The 19,696-nt window shown below is 44.0% G+C and overlaps 1 protein-coding gene across 2 annotated transcripts in view; it reads left to right on the forward strand.

The window, feature by feature from the left end:
- grk5l (G protein-coupled receptor kinase 5 like) overlaps positions 1-19,438 on the forward strand; it is a 45,162-nt gene extending 25,724 nt beyond the window's left edge. Inside the window, exons 3-16 of one of the 2 annotated variants that reach the window (XM_076270409.1) lie at positions 675-787; positions 5,668-5,745; positions 5,919-6,016; positions 6,166-6,258; positions 8,354-8,417; positions 8,641-8,781; positions 10,819-11,009; positions 11,584-11,621; positions 11,715-11,804; positions 12,475-12,683; positions 12,897-13,034; positions 14,193-14,330; positions 15,314-15,450; positions 16,098-19,438. In XM_076270409.1, the coding sequence (XP_076126524.1) occupies positions 675-787; positions 5,668-5,745; positions 5,919-6,016; positions 6,166-6,258; positions 8,354-8,417; positions 8,641-8,781; positions 10,819-11,009; positions 11,584-11,621; positions 11,715-11,804; positions 12,475-12,683; positions 12,897-13,034; positions 14,193-14,330; positions 15,314-15,450; positions 16,098-16,146 (1,577 nt within the window). In that variant the 3' untranslated portion in view covers positions 16,147-19,438. The remainder of the gene's footprint in view (positions 1-674; positions 788-5,667; positions 5,746-5,918; positions 6,017-6,165; positions 6,259-8,353; positions 8,418-8,640; positions 8,782-10,818; positions 11,010-11,583; positions 11,622-11,714; positions 11,805-12,474; positions 12,684-12,896; positions 13,035-14,192; positions 14,331-15,313; positions 15,451-16,097) is intronic. The other variant, XM_076270408.1, reaches the window with a different exon arrangement.
- The last annotated feature ends 258 nt before the right edge of the window (positions 19,439-19,696 follow it).

Below are 19,696 nucleotides of genomic sequence, written 5' to 3' on the forward strand. Positions count from 1 at the left end.
CCCCACCCCTCACCCCCAACCCCATTGGCTCAGTAGCCCACTGTTCCTGTATCCCACCAACACATCGCCCTGTGTCCTGTGATAGAGAAACCTCACCAGATAAAAAAAATGATTACTACTCATCCAACCTTTCCATCCCAGTCCACATTACTTATTTGTACACTTAGTATTCTCCTCACAACTCTTTATTTTAGTGTAACCCAAACCAAGCCTCTAGTCTGTTATTCCACTCCTGCCTTACAGGGAAGCTACACCGGGCACGTAACTGAAGCGTTCTGTTCACGACGCATAAAAAACATTTTAGAAGACTGGTCTATGTTTTCCGAACGTACGCGCCGCTATCATGTCTGGAGCAGCCAGTTCCATTGATTATAGTGGAAGCTAATTGTTGCAGCGGACGCAATGCGAACGGAACGCTTCAGTTCCGTGCCTGGTGTAGCTTCCCCGTTAGTGTTGTGATAAGCTCATATTCTGACATTTTCCTCCCTTAGCACAAGGGGTTTATTACATTATTAATCTCTAACCACTAGACTACCGCCACCCCATGGTGTCCCAAGGATGAGGAATTGGGGCCTCATGTATTTATATCACTGTTATATTTCACCCTTGTTATTATCACACCATGCTAACTGTTCTTTTGTGTATTTGTGTGTGTGTGCACGTGTGTGTTTTAGACCGAGACTACTTGAGCCTCTGTGAGAAGCAGCCCATAGGCCGCCTGCTGTTCCGCTTGTACTGTGAGACGAGACCTGAGCTGCAGCAATGCATTCAGCTGCTGGATGCAATGGTAAAAACACACACACACACACACACACACACACACACACTAAATTTCACTGTGGCAACCTATGCTGGAATGCACACACACCCCTTCTCCCAGACTCTCTCTCTAATACACTTTCACTATCACTATAGCAACCTAAGTAACCATTTAAAACTCACACAGTCTACACAAATGTACACACAAGCCAGCCGATGAGTGAACCCCACACACACACACACACACACACACACACACACACACACACACACACACACACACACACTGCTATTAAACTCTCCCTCTCTTTTAAAGTCTTAGAAACACCCTCCTTCACCAGTACCCCCATGCTCACCACACACACACACACACACACACACACACACACACACACACACACACACACACACACACACACACACACACACAAAGCACTTTGTCTTCTGAGTCTAGACTGCATGCCTGCCACATGACGGTAGTTTAATCTCACCCAGAATATGCTGGGCGGCATGAAGACCGCTCCTGAAAGGCTCGCTTTTCTATCGGCCACGCAATCCCACAACCCCCGCTGTGGCCCTGGCCCCACTACTAAATATGGGCATGACGCAACTGACACACCCAGCAGACAGACTGGGGGTGTGATGGTTGGGGGTGGGGTGTTGGGGCATGGGGGTGGGTGACTGGGAGTGCTGGTGAAAGTCAAGGCTTTGTGTTGGCCTGGATGAGCTCCCGCATTCTGCTGGACCAGAGCTGCTGGAGCCACACACAGCCTGACCCTAAAGAAGCAGTGTGGGGGACCCTCAGTCGGGTGCTGAGAAGGCAGGACTCAGGAGGAAATGGCAAAGTGCGTGCGTGCGTGCGTGCGTGCGTGCGTGCGTGCGTGCGTGCGTACTTTTTACCACATAGTGTGTTTGTGTGTGTCTGTAAGCTTTGGCTTTCTGCTGATTATTTCACACACATACAGTGTGTAAGTTTGTGTCTGTGTATGTGTATGTGTTGGCTTTGTGCTGATCATTTTACACACACACAGACACATGCATGCACACGTACAAACACACACACATACACACACACGTACACACACACTCAGAGACAAAGCATAAGGAATGTGCCGTGGGGAGGGGGGTTGAGTGTTTGACGTCAGTGGCAAGCGAAAACTTAAATTGAGCACAGTGTGTGTGTGAGAGCAGCAGAGAGAGAGAGAGAGACAGAGGTGTAAAAGAGGTGAACAGGATGGAAGGTATGCAGTTAACCGTAAAGGCGAAATGGAGAAAGCCCTTCATTGGCCCCAATAACAAAAATATCTCTCACACACATCTATGCATGCACATTAACACACACACACACACACACACACACACACACACAGAAACGTGCACACACATTCACACATGCAACTGTGTATGATCTCAGACTTACAGGACATTCAAAGTTGCTCAGAGAGCCTGTGTCGCACTAGCTTCCTGGTGTGTGTGTGTGTGTGTGTGCATGTGTGTGCATGTATGTCTGTGTGGATAGAATGTGTATACACACTGCTGAGGCTGGGGCCACCAGATTGAGATGAAAATGCCAGTGTAATGCGTGTGTGTGTGAGGGAGAAACAAGGTCAGTGGAAAAACTGGTGGCCCCCCAGTAATGTTCACTGTGTTTTCTCTCTGTTTTCTTTCCCTCTCTCGCACTCTTTTTCTGACACACACTCACACATATGCCCTCACTCCCTATCTCTCTTTCACTCACACACATACACACACACAAACACACACACACACACACACACACACACGTACATATACACACTTATTCTCACACAGACACAAACTCTCCTGCTGTTGTAATGACGCGTGTGTGTTTTGTGACGCGCCTCGGCCTTGCTGTGACACCCCAGGACCTCTCAGAATCCTGTGGTGTTGACGGAATGGTTACCCAGCAACGCACAGTCACACAGCGAGTCCCTCGGAAAGCATGTGTCGTGTGTGTGTGTGTGTGTGTGTGTGTGTGTGTGTGTGTGAGAGAGTGGGAATCTATATTTAATCATTTACCAGATGGTTTTATTTACGTCTGTGAATGTCAGTGTATGTGTGCGTATGTATGCGTGCGTGCGTGTGTGTGTATGTGCCGTGGCTTCTTTCTTTAGGTTCATGTGTGCCAACATATGCCTACTAGTATATTACTGTTTCACTGCATTTGTCTGCTCTATAGAATTAGTTAAGATTACAAATAAACAAACCTCCCCGTGTGTGTGTGTGGTAGGGCCAGGTGGTCTTGCGTAATGAGATGGGTGCTGGGTTCCACAGTTTGATGTCCGAGAGGAACCGGAGGGGTAGATGATGTTGATAAATGGAGAGAGTGGATTGCCACTCAAACACACACACACACACACACACACACACACACACACTTACTGTCACTTCTGTATATTATACACACATACAAGCACTACCCCTTTCACACACAAACACACATTTTCCGTCACTTCTGTATATACTCACACGCAAACACTATCCCTTTTACACACACACACACACACACACACACACACACACACACACACACACACACACACACACGCACGCACATCCACACAACTAACCCCAGGGCATGTCTGTGCCATGACTCCCATCATTGTGTAACTGCACACAATCCAGCTTTGGAGAGTGGTACACATGATGCTGGGACAACCACTCACATCTAGTGCTGTCCAGTTCTAATGCCTCATAGCCTCTCTCCAACCCTTTCACACACACCTCACTATCCCAATACACAGTGCTAAGTACAGAGACACAACACTCTGTTGTAAGAGAATAGAATAGAATAGAATAGAAACTTTAATTGCCGCACAACAATGTTGGTGGTATTTTTTGTAGCTCAGTCCTTTTGGGGGGCGGGGGGGTGGTTGGGGGTTAATAGCGGGAGGCGATAAATTAAATAAATATAAATAAATAAGTAAAGTTGCAAATCTTCAGGAGTTCAGGAGTCTAATTGCTGAAGGGTAGAAGCTGTTGTTGAAGCGCGTCGTTCCTGTCTTCAGAGATCTATAGCGTCTTCCAGAGGGCAGAAGTTGGAAGAGATCATGGCTCGGATGTGAGGTGTCCCTGATGATCTTGGTTGCTCAGTTCAAGCTGCGTTCAGCATACAGAGTGGACTGATGGAAGGTCACAACCAGTGATGTTGGAGGCTTTGGTGACAACTCTCTCTAATTTCCTCTTGGTGCGACTGTTAGAGCTCCATTATATATAATAATTCCCTGCATTTAATGCATTTCATATAGTTAAATACCATACATGCTTAAAGTTAAAGTGGGTCTGTAGAGTGTTTGACTGTACAATATAGTATTGAATTTGTCAGCTAACACTGACCGTTTTCCTGCACACATTTACCATCAGAACCATATGCCATCTGTAAATATACTCTGTGATGGGAAAAAAAAATAATAATTGGCCATGTATTCCCATAAACACAAATTACCACCAATAAATCCTTATGTACTGCATACTAAGAACATCACATTCTCTCCTAAGCTCATTTCCACTATTGTGTAACAGCACATCGCATTGTATTTAAACAGCACAACACCACATGAACTTCTGGAAAGGGCGTGGCCTTTTCAGGTCAACATTTGTTATGAACTACATTTCCATCAAAACATTACTGCACAACATGCTCCACTTTGAGCAAACATCACAACCTGTAGGCTTTCCTCTTATGAGTTACAGTATGTGTGTCATGGCCAACCTGCTGCCACTTGCCACCCTCATCATGTAATGCTATTCCAGTTATGAGCACATCCCTGCGCCCACACTAGCAGTGAGCAGTGCTACTTTTTTACACTCATATCTGTCACTGTCAAGTCAGCATCCACCCACTGAAATGATGTCATGTTAACCCACTTTATGGTTGTTTCATATGTTATGTTGACTCATGGATGCAAAACAATTTTCTCAAACTCAACACAGATCAAACAGAAATTCTGCTGATTGGCCCTAAAAGTATGCTCTCCAAACCTCACAGTCTCACTCTTAACATCGATGGTTCACCTGTCCACTCCACCCCCCGGTTGTCAAAAACCTTGGCTTTCAACTTGACTCCACCCTCAGCTTTGATCCTCATATCAAAGCACTCATTAAGACTGCCTTCTTTCACCTCCGCAACATTGCCCGCCTCCGACCCTTCCTCTCTGTTAGTGATGCACAGACTTTGGTCCACTCCTTCATCATGTCCCGTCTAGTTTACTGCAATTCACTTTTCCTTGGTGTCCCCACTAAATCCCTTCAAAGGTTGTAGTACATTCAAAACTCTGCAGCCAGGCTCCTTACCCACACCAAATGATCTGCACACATCACCCCCATTCTCCATCAACTCCACTGGCTACCAGTTCCGTCCCGGATTAAATACAAAGTATTACTACTCACCTTCAAATCCCTCCACAACTTTGCTCCTCCTACATCTGCAACCTCTTGACCCCTTACACTCCCTCCCGCTCACTCAGATCCTCTGACAAAAACCTCCTAGTTATCCCCTGCACCAGACTCCACCCTGGGTGGCAGGTCCTTCAGTGCCTTGGCCCCCAAACTGGAACTCCCTCCCCCAACCTCTTCGTAACTGTCCATCTCTTCCCTTCTTCAAAGCACATGTCAAGACCTTTTTTTTAATGATCACTTCTCTACACCCAACACATAGCTCCATACACATAGCTTGTCTTGTTGTATTGTTGTTTTGTTTGTCTGTCTGTTGTTATGCTTTCCTTCTGCTATCTAACTATGTTAAGCGACCTTGGGTTTGAAAAAGGCGGCACACACATACTGAATAAGAGCCTGTGAGTCTGCGTATATTCATGGCAAGAGGTATCAGGGAGGTCAGAAAAGTGTGGCGGTGTATCACTTTAGTAATGGCAGGTTGTTGTGTTACAGGAAGACTACGAGGTGACGCCAGACGAGAAGAGGAAGAGCCGAGGCGACCAGATTATACGGAAGTTTCTCTCCAAGCAGGTGCACTCTTTTGAGAATATGTTTTAAGCACACCATGTGTGCACCTTCCTATATCTAAATAGTAAATAATAAGGGCTTTGTGTTTGTGGAATAATGTAATGATTATTTTGAATCTTATTTTATTTTATCTTATACAAATTGTGTGTGTGCGTGTGTGTGTGTGCACACTGCAGTCCCCTCAGTGTGTACTTGTGGTGGAGAGTTTTGCCCAGCAGTGCCAAGAGAACCTGGACCTTAGCCCCTGCAAAGAGATCTTCTGTGACTGTCGCAAGTGAGCCCCCCTACACCCTTACACACACAGAGAATGTTATTTTTCAGTACTAATATGTCACAGGATCTGTCATCATAACACTACATAAAGAGACGCATAAACAAACCTGAACACTTGCTTTACTGACTGGAGTGCATCTCTGTGTGCAGGGCTCTTCATGACTATCTGAGTGGTGGTCCTTTCTCCGACTACCAGAACAGCATGTACTTCGACCGCTTTGTGCAGTGGAAGATGCTGGAGAGGTCAGCCTGATCTCAGACTTCTCCGTTTGTCCCTCTCTCTCTCTTTCTCTCTCTCTCTTTCTCCCCTGTCTCTGTGTTTTCCTCTCTGTCTCTCTGGACGTCTGTCTCCTCTCATTCAGTCAGGCAATGGTACGCTCCCGCGTCTGCATCCTGCGCACGCGGCACTGGTGAGCGCATGACGAGAATTGCTTAATTTTTACGGCATGCATCACGTTTTTGAGTCGACCGAAATTTAAGACAGCGCGTCACGACGCGTAGACTTTGCATGTGTGAAACGGAACTGCTGTAAACATTCCTCTCCAGTAGGTGGACCACATAGAAGAACAACACTTAAAACCTAGAAACAAACCTAGACAGAAGAAGACTTGTTTGGTTACCATAACGACGATGGAGCAGAGCGCCTGTCCTCAGTTTGCCTGGCTATCAAGTTACGTGAAACACCACGACATGGAGTCAACTTCGACCGATGTAAAGCCACAATCCATAGATACAGATTCTTTAACATTATCTTTAACGGTTACTTTACCATCTATGGTGTAGATGTATTTCAAGTTATCACATTTTAGATGAGTTGGGGACTTAATTGTCCGCTCAGGCCGGCCGTTCTGTGCGTTATCTTCCATTTTCGAAACAGGGTGGCTGCATGGGCTCTGGCTCCAGTCATTATTGTGGCTACTGGCTATTATTGGCTTGATTTGGTCATGAGCACTGGATCATAGAGCGCTGGATGAGATGGCAAACAATAAAATAAAAAACAAACTAATCATAGACTGTAGAAATGCGCTACACATGGCACTAAAAACCGAATCGTTTATTTATAGTTTTACTACGGATATTTCACGTCATGTTCGAATAAAAAGTGACAGCTCTACTCCCTGCATAGAGCTGACATGACTTTGGATTAAATGCATCTTTTAAAAATGTGCGTAGCCTAGCACCTATTACTGAACAATGCTGTAATCAAATCGCGAAACCCAGATCCATATAAATGTATCTATCTACAAGGCTCTGGCGAAACCCAGTAACACTTGTTGATCGAGATGCATTCTCGCCTGTTCCGTATATAATGCGTTATCAATAATGATAATAATAATAAAAGGAATGTAGCCTACCTCTCCCAGGTGCACTCATTATCACCTACACCTGAACAATGCTGAACTCAAATCTCAAAACTTGCCTATCGACACCGGATGATGCGTTATCATAATAATAATTGAAGGAATGTAACCTAGGCTACCTCTCGCTCTAGATGTACCCATTATCACAGTGAGATATTAACATTATGAACACAAAGAGTTAGGCTACTTCAAAACTTTTATTGACACGTCATAATTACAGGTTTTTGGTTCATACTTTTTGGTCGAGTCACCGAGTCACATAAGTAGGCTAGCCTAATAAGCAAGTAAGCTATAAGCAAGTCTCTCGGCTATACCAACAGGTGTGCTGTGTGTGTTCTGGTGGATGATAAATGGAGCGATGCGATGGGCCAACTTATCAAACTTCCCAGCAGACAGGCGAAAGTACTCGTGGTGCTTCTCCTCATCTAACAGCCGCATCTTTTGCACATACGTGTGGAATACTCCTTCACTAGCTCTACCCAGAGCCATATATATGGCTCTGGCTCTACCTTCATTCAGTGCTTGGCAGCTCGCACATCCCACGTTCTTCTTTTCTTCAGGCGTTTCAGGCTTCTTTGGTGGTTGTGTCCTACTTTCAGGCTCGACGTACCGCCCCCAGTTGGTGGGGCAGAGTATCACAGTTAATCCGTAGTGCGCAGGCGCTAACCTTAATGATCTAACGCGCATTCAGGACAACAGAAATTGGAGTATGCTTCGTGTAAGCGTCAAAAATGACGCACGTCTTCCACACGCGCAAATGTGACGGAGGAGCATATCACAGCCTTACTGTCCATCTGTCTCGATCTCCTGTCTCCTTATTACTTATTGTGTGTTTGTGTGGTCAGTGTCTCCCTCTGTTGTCTAATGAAGTACTGCTGTTTCATCTGTCCTGGAGTTGTAAGAGAGTATGGAGCCAGAAACGTGTGTGTTTCAAGCTAATGCCATTTTAATAATACATCAGTGTTTCTTGTTTATAGGCAATCAATCACTAAAGACACATTTCGACAGTACCGTGTGCTGGGAAAAGGAGGCTTTGGTGAGGTAAGTCCTCATTATTAAAACCAGACTGCGCCCCGTGTGTGTGTGTGTGTGTGTGTGTGTGCGTGCGCACACACACACACTGTGTACTCCATGTAATAGACTTCAGGGCTGTATATATGATTAGGTATCAATGTGGTTGTTGTAACTCACATTGAGTGTGTGTGTGTGTGTGTGTGTGTGTGTGTGTGTGTGTGTGTGTGTGTGTGTGTGTGTGTGTGCGCAGGTATGTGCATGTCAGGTGCGAGCCACGGGGAAGATGTATGCCTGCAAGAAGCTGGAGAAAAAGCGGATTAAGAAGAGGAAGGGCGAGTCCATGGCACTCAATGAGAAACAGATCCTGGAGAAAGTCAACAGCAGATTTGTGGTGAGCTGCTTTGCTTGCTGCCTCTGGTCTCCCCACTGTGAATATACACTGAATAAGACATCAAGCAGTATCTCTGTCTCCCTCCTGCTCCCTCTCTTTTTCTCTCTCCCTCTCTCTCTCTTGCTCCCTCTCTTCCTCTCTCTCTTTCTCTCTCCCTCTCTGTGGTGACCTTCTCAAAGTCTGTTGTCAGATTTATTCTTTATCTCAATATATTCTCCTACAGTACTATATCAACACAAGTCTCTTCTATTCATCTCTCTTTCTCTCTGTCTCTCTCTCTCTCTCTCTCTCTCTCTCTCTCTCTCTCCCTTTCTACCCCTCTCTCCCCTGCAGGCTCTCTCTCTCTGAAACATTTTGTTCAAACGTTCTGTGGGCTTCATTGTATCTTGTACTGACCCATATTGATTACATTTATACTTACCTTGATGTGATGGAGCAGTGATGGAGGGGGTTTGGTTCCCCTGTTGATCCCATTGGCCCATCTCATATTTCTATATATTCAGTAAGGGATAATGTATAGAATGCCGGTCATTATTGGGAAAATACATTATCCCGCTTATTACACGGCTACTTGCCAAAACAAAACGATAAACTCCCCACGATATGACTTTAGCCTACATAGCCTAGCCTATTTGTTACCGTTCATCTTGGCATAGTTCGCAACAACACACGCTGAACTTGAATTAAACATTCTTTAAAACACAGCTGATCAACCGTCTGCTTTTACTTTTGAATGAAGTTCCAGTCTTTGCGTAGTGATATGAAATACCTGAATTAGAAGCACAAACTCCGTTGCCATTGACAGCGGTTATAATTTATTTCAGAGGTCCTTTCCTAGGAAATAATGACCGCTAGAACTTTGGGAAATCCCATTCAAGTCAATGGAGCGTTCTACTTGCCTTGTGAAGAGCCGTGTAATAAGTATTATTAACACCCTGACATCTGCACAGCAAGTGCATTCTCACGCTGCACAAATATATGTACACATCCCAACCATGCATCTCACTCAGTGCCCTTTTCTTTCATCTCAGATACTCCCTCTTCTTCTCTCTCTCTCTCTCTCTCTCTCTCTCACACTCTCTCTCTCTCTCTCTCTCTCTCTTTCTCAATCCATCAGTCTATCCTCTATTTACCCGTCGGTGCATCATCTATCTCTGTCTATCTGTCGGTTTGCCCCGTCATGGCTTTCCTGTGCTCTTTGCGTCCCTCTTCCGCATCAGGGTGAATTATTCATAGTAATCTCATCCCCAGTAAAAGCCTAATCAATAACGGCACAGGTGCTCCAACGGCTAATGAGCTCATCTGGCCCTGCGCCCTTCCTGTGTTTGGCCCATTATTTATTTGTTTATTTTAGCAGACAAGGCAATATAGCGTACCATTAAGCAGTTGTCTCCACACACACACACACACACACACACACACACACACACACACACACACACACACACACACACACACACACACACACACATACAGTATATGGACAGAGATCGACTGACTATATTACAGCCTCATAATAAAGGTCTATGTCATTCCTTCAACCAGAGCGGCTAACCTGAAATAATCCCAGTGCAAACCAATTAAAATCAGGTGCGATGTTTGCCCTTCGCTAAAAGTAAATGCATTCTGGTCACCACAACAACGCTCGATCACCACAACACACACACACACACACACACACACACACACGGACAGAGGACGACTGACTATACTACAGCCTCTCAATAAAGGTCTATGTCATTCCTTCAACCAGAGCGGCTAATCTGAAATAATCATAATGCAAACCAATGCAAATCAGGTGCGGTGTTTGCCCTTCGCTAAAAGAAACTGCACTGTCACCACAACAACGCTCGATTACCACAACACAAGATTTCTTGTGCCATCCAACTGGCATAAAGAGCTGTTCACAGCCCTTTATGCCAGTTGGATAGCATAAAGTGTCCTTTATATTTGTTGCTGTTGTTGTTACTGTACTCTATACTGTGATCACTGTTTCTGCATGTGCTGTTGATATTTACCGTGTTTTGTGTTGACCAGGTGAGCTTAGCATATGCCTATGAGACCAAAGATGCGCTGTGCCTGGTGCTGACGATCATGAATGGCGGTGACTTGAAGTTCCACATCTACAACATGGGCACGCCGGGTTTCGACAGAGACCGCGTACAATTATATGCAGCAGAGATCTGCTGTGGCCTGGTACACCTGCACCGAGAGAACATTGTCTACAGGTGAGGAGGCCACATACGCATACACACACACACACACACACTTAGTCATGTACACACACCAGTGTTATGATCTAATACACAGACATGAACATGCATACATACATACATACATACATACAGTTCTCGAAAACATTAAGAGACCACTGCACATTTTTCTGATGTTATCCTACGGTTGCTGAGTGACATTCGAATGAGTTGACGGTCATATTCAAATTTGCAGTGGTCTGTTAATTTTTAATATGATTATGAACGCAATTGGATGTCATTGTGTGCAGTGGCCTCTTAATTTTTTCCAGAGCTGTACATGCATGCATGCATACATACATACAGACATGCACACATGGTTGCATGGTTACATAGAGACAAACAGGCAAACACAGTAATATATTGTACGTGCATTTTTCGTGCATTTTTTATATATATAGATTCATACATTTTTCCATACTTGCAAAGTGCAACCTACTCTAAGGAAAGACCTTAATGGATGTTTCTCTCTCTCTCTCTCTCTCTCTCTCTCTCTCTCTCTCTCTCTCTCTTTTTCCTCCATTTCTCTCTTTCTTTTCCTTTACTTTAGGGATTTAAAACCAGAGAATATTCTTTTAGATGACAATGGTGAGTATTCATTTGATACAATTCCACTACTGTTGTTATCACCTAATTATTCAGCAGTTACTTTCTAACCATCGGTCTCTCTGCTCTCTAAAGGCCACCTCAGAATATCTGACTTGGGATTGGCTATCAAGCTGGTGAATGGCGAGCCAATCAGAGGCCGTGTAGGCACTGTGGGATACATGGGTAAGTCAAGCAACTTTTGAGTCATATTTCGGCCTCCCATCATGTATTATTTACATTTCTGTGAAGTACTTCCTGTCTAATAGGTCATGCAGGAAAAGCGAACAGTGCAGACACTTGCTTGTCAGAGTATTGGTTTCATGGAGTAGAGTCTTGGCATTTCATTGTCTTTGCTATTCTAACATCAAGGAAGTGCTTATGCTTATCCTTCAGAGCTGATGCTTGCCTTTCACAGCAAAGTACTTTGCAGACAAACACTCCACGTGATGCATGAATTCTTTCAAGAATATTATCTATGATCAGACCAGACCAGTCTCATGACTGTCACTGCATTAATACCAAATGTGGGTTAAATTGCTACCAGTTCCCACCATATGCATGTGCTGGTTAGCTTATTAGCATTTGTTATCCTTTCAGATTGGCAGATGAATGATTCAATTAAATGAACATAAAAATGAGAAATACATACATTCATACATACGTACATACATACATTTATTATGTACATACATGCATTCATTATGTACATAAATCTTTGAGTGATTAATTGAGAGAGTGAGATGTTGATGGAGGCTGATGGATGCTGATGGAATTGTTTGCACTAAAGGGAAGAGTGCTGTTGCTGCTGGTCTGTGTGTGTCCTTAGTGTTGTGTTTGGTCCTCGTCCGTACAGCCCCAGAGGTCATCAACAACGAGAAGTACAGCATGAGCCCGGACTGGTGGGGCCTGGGCTGCCTCATCTATGAGATGACCGCCGGCCGCTCGCCGTTCCGCGCCCGCAAGGAACGGGTGAAGCGCGAGGAGGTGGAGAAGAGGGTGCTGGAGGAGGAGGAGGAGTACAGCGATAAGTTCACCGAGGACACCAAAGCCATCTGCAGGATGGTGAGGCACAGAGCACGTTCATATGCATCCATGCAATTACTGTTCTCATGCAGAGACGATTGCCAAAAAAATATACAAACTCGCATTACACACACAACACCTATTGACTACCCATGTGCATAATCTTTGAAATATAATTAAGAGTATGGATTACTCATTGAGGTCATGTCTCTTTATCTTTCTCTCTCTCTCTCTCTGCTGCTTTGTCTCCAGCTGTTGACCAAAGACCCCAAGCAAAGGTTGGGGTGTCAGTCCGACGGGGGAGCGTCAGTGAAAGCTCACCACTTCTTTAAGTGCATCCACTTTAAGAGGCTGGAGGCCGGCATCGTCGAACCTTCCTTTGTGCCTGATGTGAGTGGTCACTTAGCCTCCTTCCTCTCTCTCTCTCTCTCTCTCTCTCTCTCTCTCTCTCTCTCTCTCTCTCTCTCTCTCTCTCCTGTATTCCTACTACTGCCTCCACACTTGGATGCTTTTCCATTTAACTCATTCGCATATTTTAAGAGCTTTAATGATTTGGCTGGGAGAAATGCAAGTCTGTGTGCGTTTGCATCTACTGTGTTATGCAAATAAAGCATGGACACTCGCTTAATCAATGGAGGAGTTGTGAACAGCCATGGGTTCAAAACTTGAGGCTGCCAGGTCAAGTTAAACATAAACAGGTAATTAAATTTCAACAAATGCGGTTTGTTGTGAATAAATCCATTTCCATCAGCCTTGTCGCATTTTACTCAAGCGACATTAAGCCCCTGTCTAGAAAATCTATTTCTTATTGGACTTATTAGAATACTTTAGATTCCCTCACTCAGGATTTCCTATTTCAAAAGTAAAGTTTGCTTTTGAAAAGTTAATGGCATTGGCAACCCTGCTGCATACAGATGTGTAAAATTGACCAAGCATGCCCTCTACCGCTGTTTGCTGACAGTTACTGTCCATCAATCTTAAGATGCGCTTAATGGCCAGTAATGCAATAATATATTGTGTTTCTTTAATTTGACCTCTAAAACAGGCCCTTAGATTTACCACCTACTGATGAGTAATCATACCTTACACTTACCAGTCCTGTTCTTTGTCAGAGTTGCCAGACAGTGGTTAATACAGATATAGTGAATAAATGAGAGGTGGCTGCTTGTGAGTCATGCAGTCATGGCAGAGACAACCTAACAGTGAACTCTGTAGAGTGCACACCATAGAACCTTTCATAGTTTTATAACAGTCCACTTTACATGAACATTGGTAAAATAGTGGATTGTAAAATATGTAAATAAAGTTAGTTTGTGTGGAAGTTGTGTGGAAAGGCACTAGATCCAGAACTATAAACAAGCAGGTTCTGAAATGAAAGTCAACCTTGTCTGTGGTGAATTCCGATGCAGTTGACTAATGAAATATCAACAGGTAGCGAGTTGTCCTTGCGGAAGTGTTCTGCTTTAATCTCTTATCTGTCACATTGTGTCATTTACTTTGAATAACAACTTTTCTTGTCTTTCTCTTACTCTTTTTCCCTGTTTGTAGCCCAGGGCTGTATACTGTAAAGATGTCCTCGACATTGAGCAGTTCTCCACGGTTAAAGGCGTGAACCTGGACCAAACAGACAATGACTTCTACTCCAAGTTTGCTACTGGCAGTGTGTCCATCCCCTGGCAGAATGAGGTAGGTCAGGATGAATGAGAACAGGACACTTACGCCTGAACTGATGGCTCCAGTCATGTTTAACACTTTGAGTGCCAAAAACGCAATATTGCGTTTTTAGTTATTTTTTTTATTACGAAAATAGACACTCTAACACACCTTATATGCGATTTTGGGAACTCTATGATCATGAACTTATGAAATCTGGACATTTTATCTGAACATTTTATCATAACTCGGCTTTTGATGGTTGCCGCTTAGGGTCGAATCAGTGACTCATGCACATCAGGTCAAAACCAGGCCATTTATTTTCGTGGGTTTATCACTAGGTGGCAGTCTCGCTAGGTCACTTCCCGGAAACTTAACTTCACAGGCAACACTTCTCAGTTGCTGACAGGGATAATGAAAACGTTGAAGAAAAAGATATTGCAGCAGGTGCGTTTTTGCCAGACAACGCTGGATGAGTCCACCTTTCTACTAAGACAAGATGACTCTGACCACGACAATCAGGGGAGACCAGGATCACCACACAATCAGGGGAGACCACACGCCAGGTCAAAAACATTAGAAAGAGTGACTGACCATTGTGCTGAGGAGGGAGCTCCATCTCCACCATGGGCCGGGTCGAGCGGAGTGGGTGATAGGCCGAGTCGTGCTTGCAAGAGGGTACGTCCTTGCCAGAGTGCCGAATATGACGGTGATGAGTGATGGTGATGGTGAAGTCTCACCTTTCAAACGAGGCATAGTATGTGTCCATAGCTACAACATAGAATACACTGTGGCTCTACAAAAATCGTCAACAGTTATCAAGATTGCTGGCACTCTGGGCCAAAGGTTCCGAAAACAGCACGGCATTGAAAGTGTTAAAAGAGGAAACTCACTTATCTAAACAACTGTCTTATTTTCTTTTTTTTATTGATATTACTCCCCCTTCTGTCCCCCATATCCGCTTTCCCATCCTCATCCCCCCGCCCCTCTCTCTGTCTCTGTCTTTCTATCTGTAGATGATAGAAACAGAGGTCTTCAGTGACCTGAATGTGTTTGGGCCAGACGGTTCCCGTCCTCCTGACCTGGACTGGAACCAGCCTCCAGAACCTCCCCGCCGCAGGCTACTGGACCGGATCTTCAGGAGACATGTGAGGCACGCGACCCATGCTTCCAGTCACACACACACACACACACACACACACACACACACACACACACACACACACACACACACACACACACACACACACACACATTTGCCCATTTGAAATAACTGTAGGTACCAGTGCTACTCTCTGAGGGCATGAACATGCCCCCAGAGTGTAGCACTGTAGCTGCCTGGCAGCTCTAGCTGTTGGCTGCAGCAGCTTAATAGGTAGAACCGATTGTTTTCGCTTTTTTTTCTTCATACCAACAGTACTCGGTGACCTCGAGAAAACTGAGATCAGTATGAAAAATAGCTGCAATTCTCCTTTAATTAATCAAAACAATGCACTAAGACTGTTAGTAACATTCACAAGTAGGGTATGAGTAACTGTAGAGCAGTTTACCAAAGACTTCTGGAAATAGTTTATGTGACCGAGTGCTGCTCTGGCTGCTCATATGAAAGAAATGCATAGACCTCATATATTATAATTACTTGTATGTTAGGATTATGATTTATACAGTATATTTTCAACACACACAGCAATAGTAATTAAAGTAAGTAGCAAAAGAAAGTTCATACACACACTTTCGCTTAACACACTCTTGTTTTTGTGTGTACCTTTTTCTCTCTCCCCATTTTCTTTCTCCCTTCAGCACCCAGAGGTTTCCATCGCCAACATCAGAGTCTCGTCTTCCAGTGTGAACTCTGTGGACTCCATGTCAAACTCTGCCCCCTAGTGGCGGGAGGCCAGAGGAGTGAGACGGAGAGCGTGACAGAGACAGACCGACAGAGAGAGCGAGGCGGAGGACAGAAGGACTGAATTTCAGCAGGCTGTTCTTATCTGTCACTGAGCCGGGGTCCGCCAGAATTCTCCAACCACCCAACCAACAAACCAACTAACTACCATACCAACGAGCTTGGCATTGGCCAGGTGCACAGACAGACAGACAGACAGACACAGATATACATGCGTGCGCACACACACAGACCTCGGTTGAACTGTTTTAGAGACGAAATAAGATTAAACACAATTTTAGGAGAAAACCTTTCAGTACCCAACACCCTGAACTAACTCTCGCTCGCACGCACACACACACACACACACACACACACACACACACACACACACACATACACAGAAAGAGAGACCCCCCCCCCCCCCACCCACACACACACACACACACACACACACACACACACACACACACTGACAGAGACACAAGCCCTCAGGATGCTGGTGGTGTGCCACTGACCTCAAAACAAACAAATATGAAAAAAGAGACCGAAAGTGGACACTGGAGAGGTCTTCTGTCTGCACCGTCCCACAGAACAAGAGGAGAGTGTCATTGTGATTTTTGATCTCTTAAATGTTTTTTTTTAATGTGTAAACAAATTCAACTCTGTTGTAAAGCCTATGTACACACAGACACACTTCCTCTCTCCTCTCTTCCCTTTGTCTCCTGTTCCCCTTCGTTCTCCCAAGAACTCTCGTGGGCTATTGAGACGAAACAGACAACGCCGCCAACCTCAACCTCAGCCCTAAATGTGCACTGCCTCGCATATTCTCAGGCCAAAGATAGCGTTCCGACAGCATATTAGTCGAGTTTTGCTCCCGTTTGTTTTGGAGGATCCCCATGTTTGTTGGCAGAGAATGAGATGACTTTTGCTTCAGAGAACCAGAAGTTAGAGGCAGTCAGTGAAGGTTTGTTTATTGCTGTTAACCAATCATAGATCGGCTAACTGAAATTGGCAGCTTTAGTTCCTCCAGTCAACAAAGAAGGAGGAAGGGTCACCCCCAATATCTCGAGGGAGATGGTGCATCTGAAGGTAGCCTTTACATTGCCCCCTGTATTGAAGACACTTGATTGGTGAATTATTTGGTGCGCACTTAAAGATAGTGTACACTTAAAACATACTGTACATTTAAAAGATAGTGTACACTTAAAAGATAGTGTGTGTGTATATACCCTACTGGCATTCCACAGCGCAGTCTTTAATATTGCCATCGGATGCCTCTATTGTAACATAGTGTGCTTTATAGAAGATTCTGTCACTTACATAGTGCCTAAGTACATAATACTGACCCCGCATATAGTGCATCAGTGAGTCGCCTGAGACTCAGCAATCCTGTGTTAGGTGTGCTATGAACAGAGGATGAGGAGCACACGTGATTACTGAAGGCCAAATGGAGACGCAACAGAACACCAGCAATCCATCCATTATGTCAGTAAATAATCTAACTACACTCTCAAACATACAGGAGTGCCCAGATGTAACACAGACGAACTCAAGTCGGGATGAGAAAGAGGCACTGAAATCTCACTGCACATGCAAATTAGAAAACAAAAGAAGCATTGAACTCAAGCACAAGAAAGATAAACAGGAGAAGAGGAGGGAAATCATGTATAGAGAGGAGAAAATTAAGGGAGAGGGAGGAATAAAAAAAAACTGACAGGGAACTTGCAGCATTGCACCCATATTTGAAATAAACTTGACAGGGAGCTTGTCTCCAACAGTGGCAGAGGAACTCGACCACATTTCCCTTATGTTAAAAAGAAACTATACTTAAAAAATGACATGGCTTATGACATTGTTTTGCTGTGATTCCTGGTTCTTTTTACAGCAACAACATTCAGCACTATATCTGCCCTAAGGAGCTCTAAGCACCAGAACACCAATAGGAGCTTGCAGGAGTGACAGGGAGAAAAGATTGGAAGTTCAAGTGCCACACCAATAAACTCAGGACTTCCTGTGTTGAGGGAACTCTATTAGGAACCAACCAACTGTCATGTTCACAAAGACAGCAGAGCTGCACTAGCTATTTACAAGCATTTCTCAGTTGTTGCCTCAATGCCAACAGCATTTCATCTACAAATTGTATTGCCTTCATAAATTTGTAACAGAAATTAGTTTTTCAGGCTGCTTTTGGACCAAGTCAGACATTTCAGGACATTCAGTGCTAGGAAGCTGGTTACTCTTGTGTGCAGCTGACTTCGAGAATAATCTTTTAGAGGGATTAGCATGCTGAAAGCATTGCAAACATTACATTACATCAGAAGTCATTTGACAATAAGTTACCTTTCCACAGACACCAAGACCCAATTACCATTGTGGGACAAGGGCCTTTTATATCTGAACACTGTGTAGGCATTGGAAAGTAAACATCCTATTTTGTATATTTAAAAAATGATCTACAGTCTACCATTATATACATACACCATCTGTAGCATCCAGTTTATTTATTATCATAATCTGCACCATATTATTTGGGCACTGTGCTGGTGTTACAGCATTGTATGCGACTTAAGGGTTCCTCGTCTTTTAAAGTTGGACTGCCGACATAGCAGAGTTCTCGGTTAAAACTACAAATACTTCTGGACCAGTTCATTATTAGAATGACGGTAAGAAAAATTCAATTCAGTGTTGTTGCTTGTCGTGTACTCCCTGTTTTATAGGTTTTCATCTTCCTTGATGGGTAGTGGGTAGATGACCGAGTTCACAGTGTGTTCAGACATCCTAATGTCAGTCTTGACTATTGTCTGTTACTTCTCCATCACCAAAGCCTTCAACAAGTATACCTTCAATCATAAACCTTTGTTCATTTCTAAAATGTTGACCAGGGGAACATGATTGACTACATAGACATAATGTGATAGATTATTTACAGCAAACGGGAGTTTCCATCAAATGCTTTGGCCATCATTAAAAGGGATTTTTAATATTATTGTCCAAAGCTTTCCTTTTTATGTTAACATTTCCAACAATACAATCATTTGAGAATCAGTGAAGTGCCTCCCTCCAAAAACAGTGCAGGCTATGCCCAGATTAAAGTTTGCACCTTCCATGTTAAGCATTGTTCATTGTCTTGTTTAGCAACACACACTTTACATACTGTTTCATAGGGTTACATAGGAACTGGTTGTAAGATACTGATTGCATGTGAAAAATCCGATGAGTTCTATATGGTCTGATTAAACGGGGCTGGCCTGAGGAAGTCAACGTGTGGGTCTCATTTCTTTAGACTTTCCTTGTGCTACTACACGGTATGTGGCCAACATAAATATTAGCAGTGAGTGTTAAATTTATTGTGTTAACTGCTTCAGCTGCATTCATTTTAACATGGTTTTCACATTGTGTTTGAAGATGAAAGAAACCATTTTCAAGCAGTGAAGTGTTTTCAGTGCTTTGAGACATGGACAAGAAATGGAAGAGAAAATGAAAATCAAAATAGGACAAAAGTATCATGCAAATG

Source organism: Alosa pseudoharengus, unplaced genomic scaffold (assembly GCF_046254945.1).
Source record: "Alosa pseudoharengus isolate Yale_2024_CS ecotype anadromous, Long Island Sound unplaced genomic scaffold, YU_APseudo_1.1 YU_APseudo_1.1_scf_6, whole genome shotgun sequence".
NCBI classification, from domain to species: Eukaryota; Metazoa; Chordata; class Actinopteri; order Clupeiformes; family Clupeidae; genus Alosa; species Alosa pseudoharengus.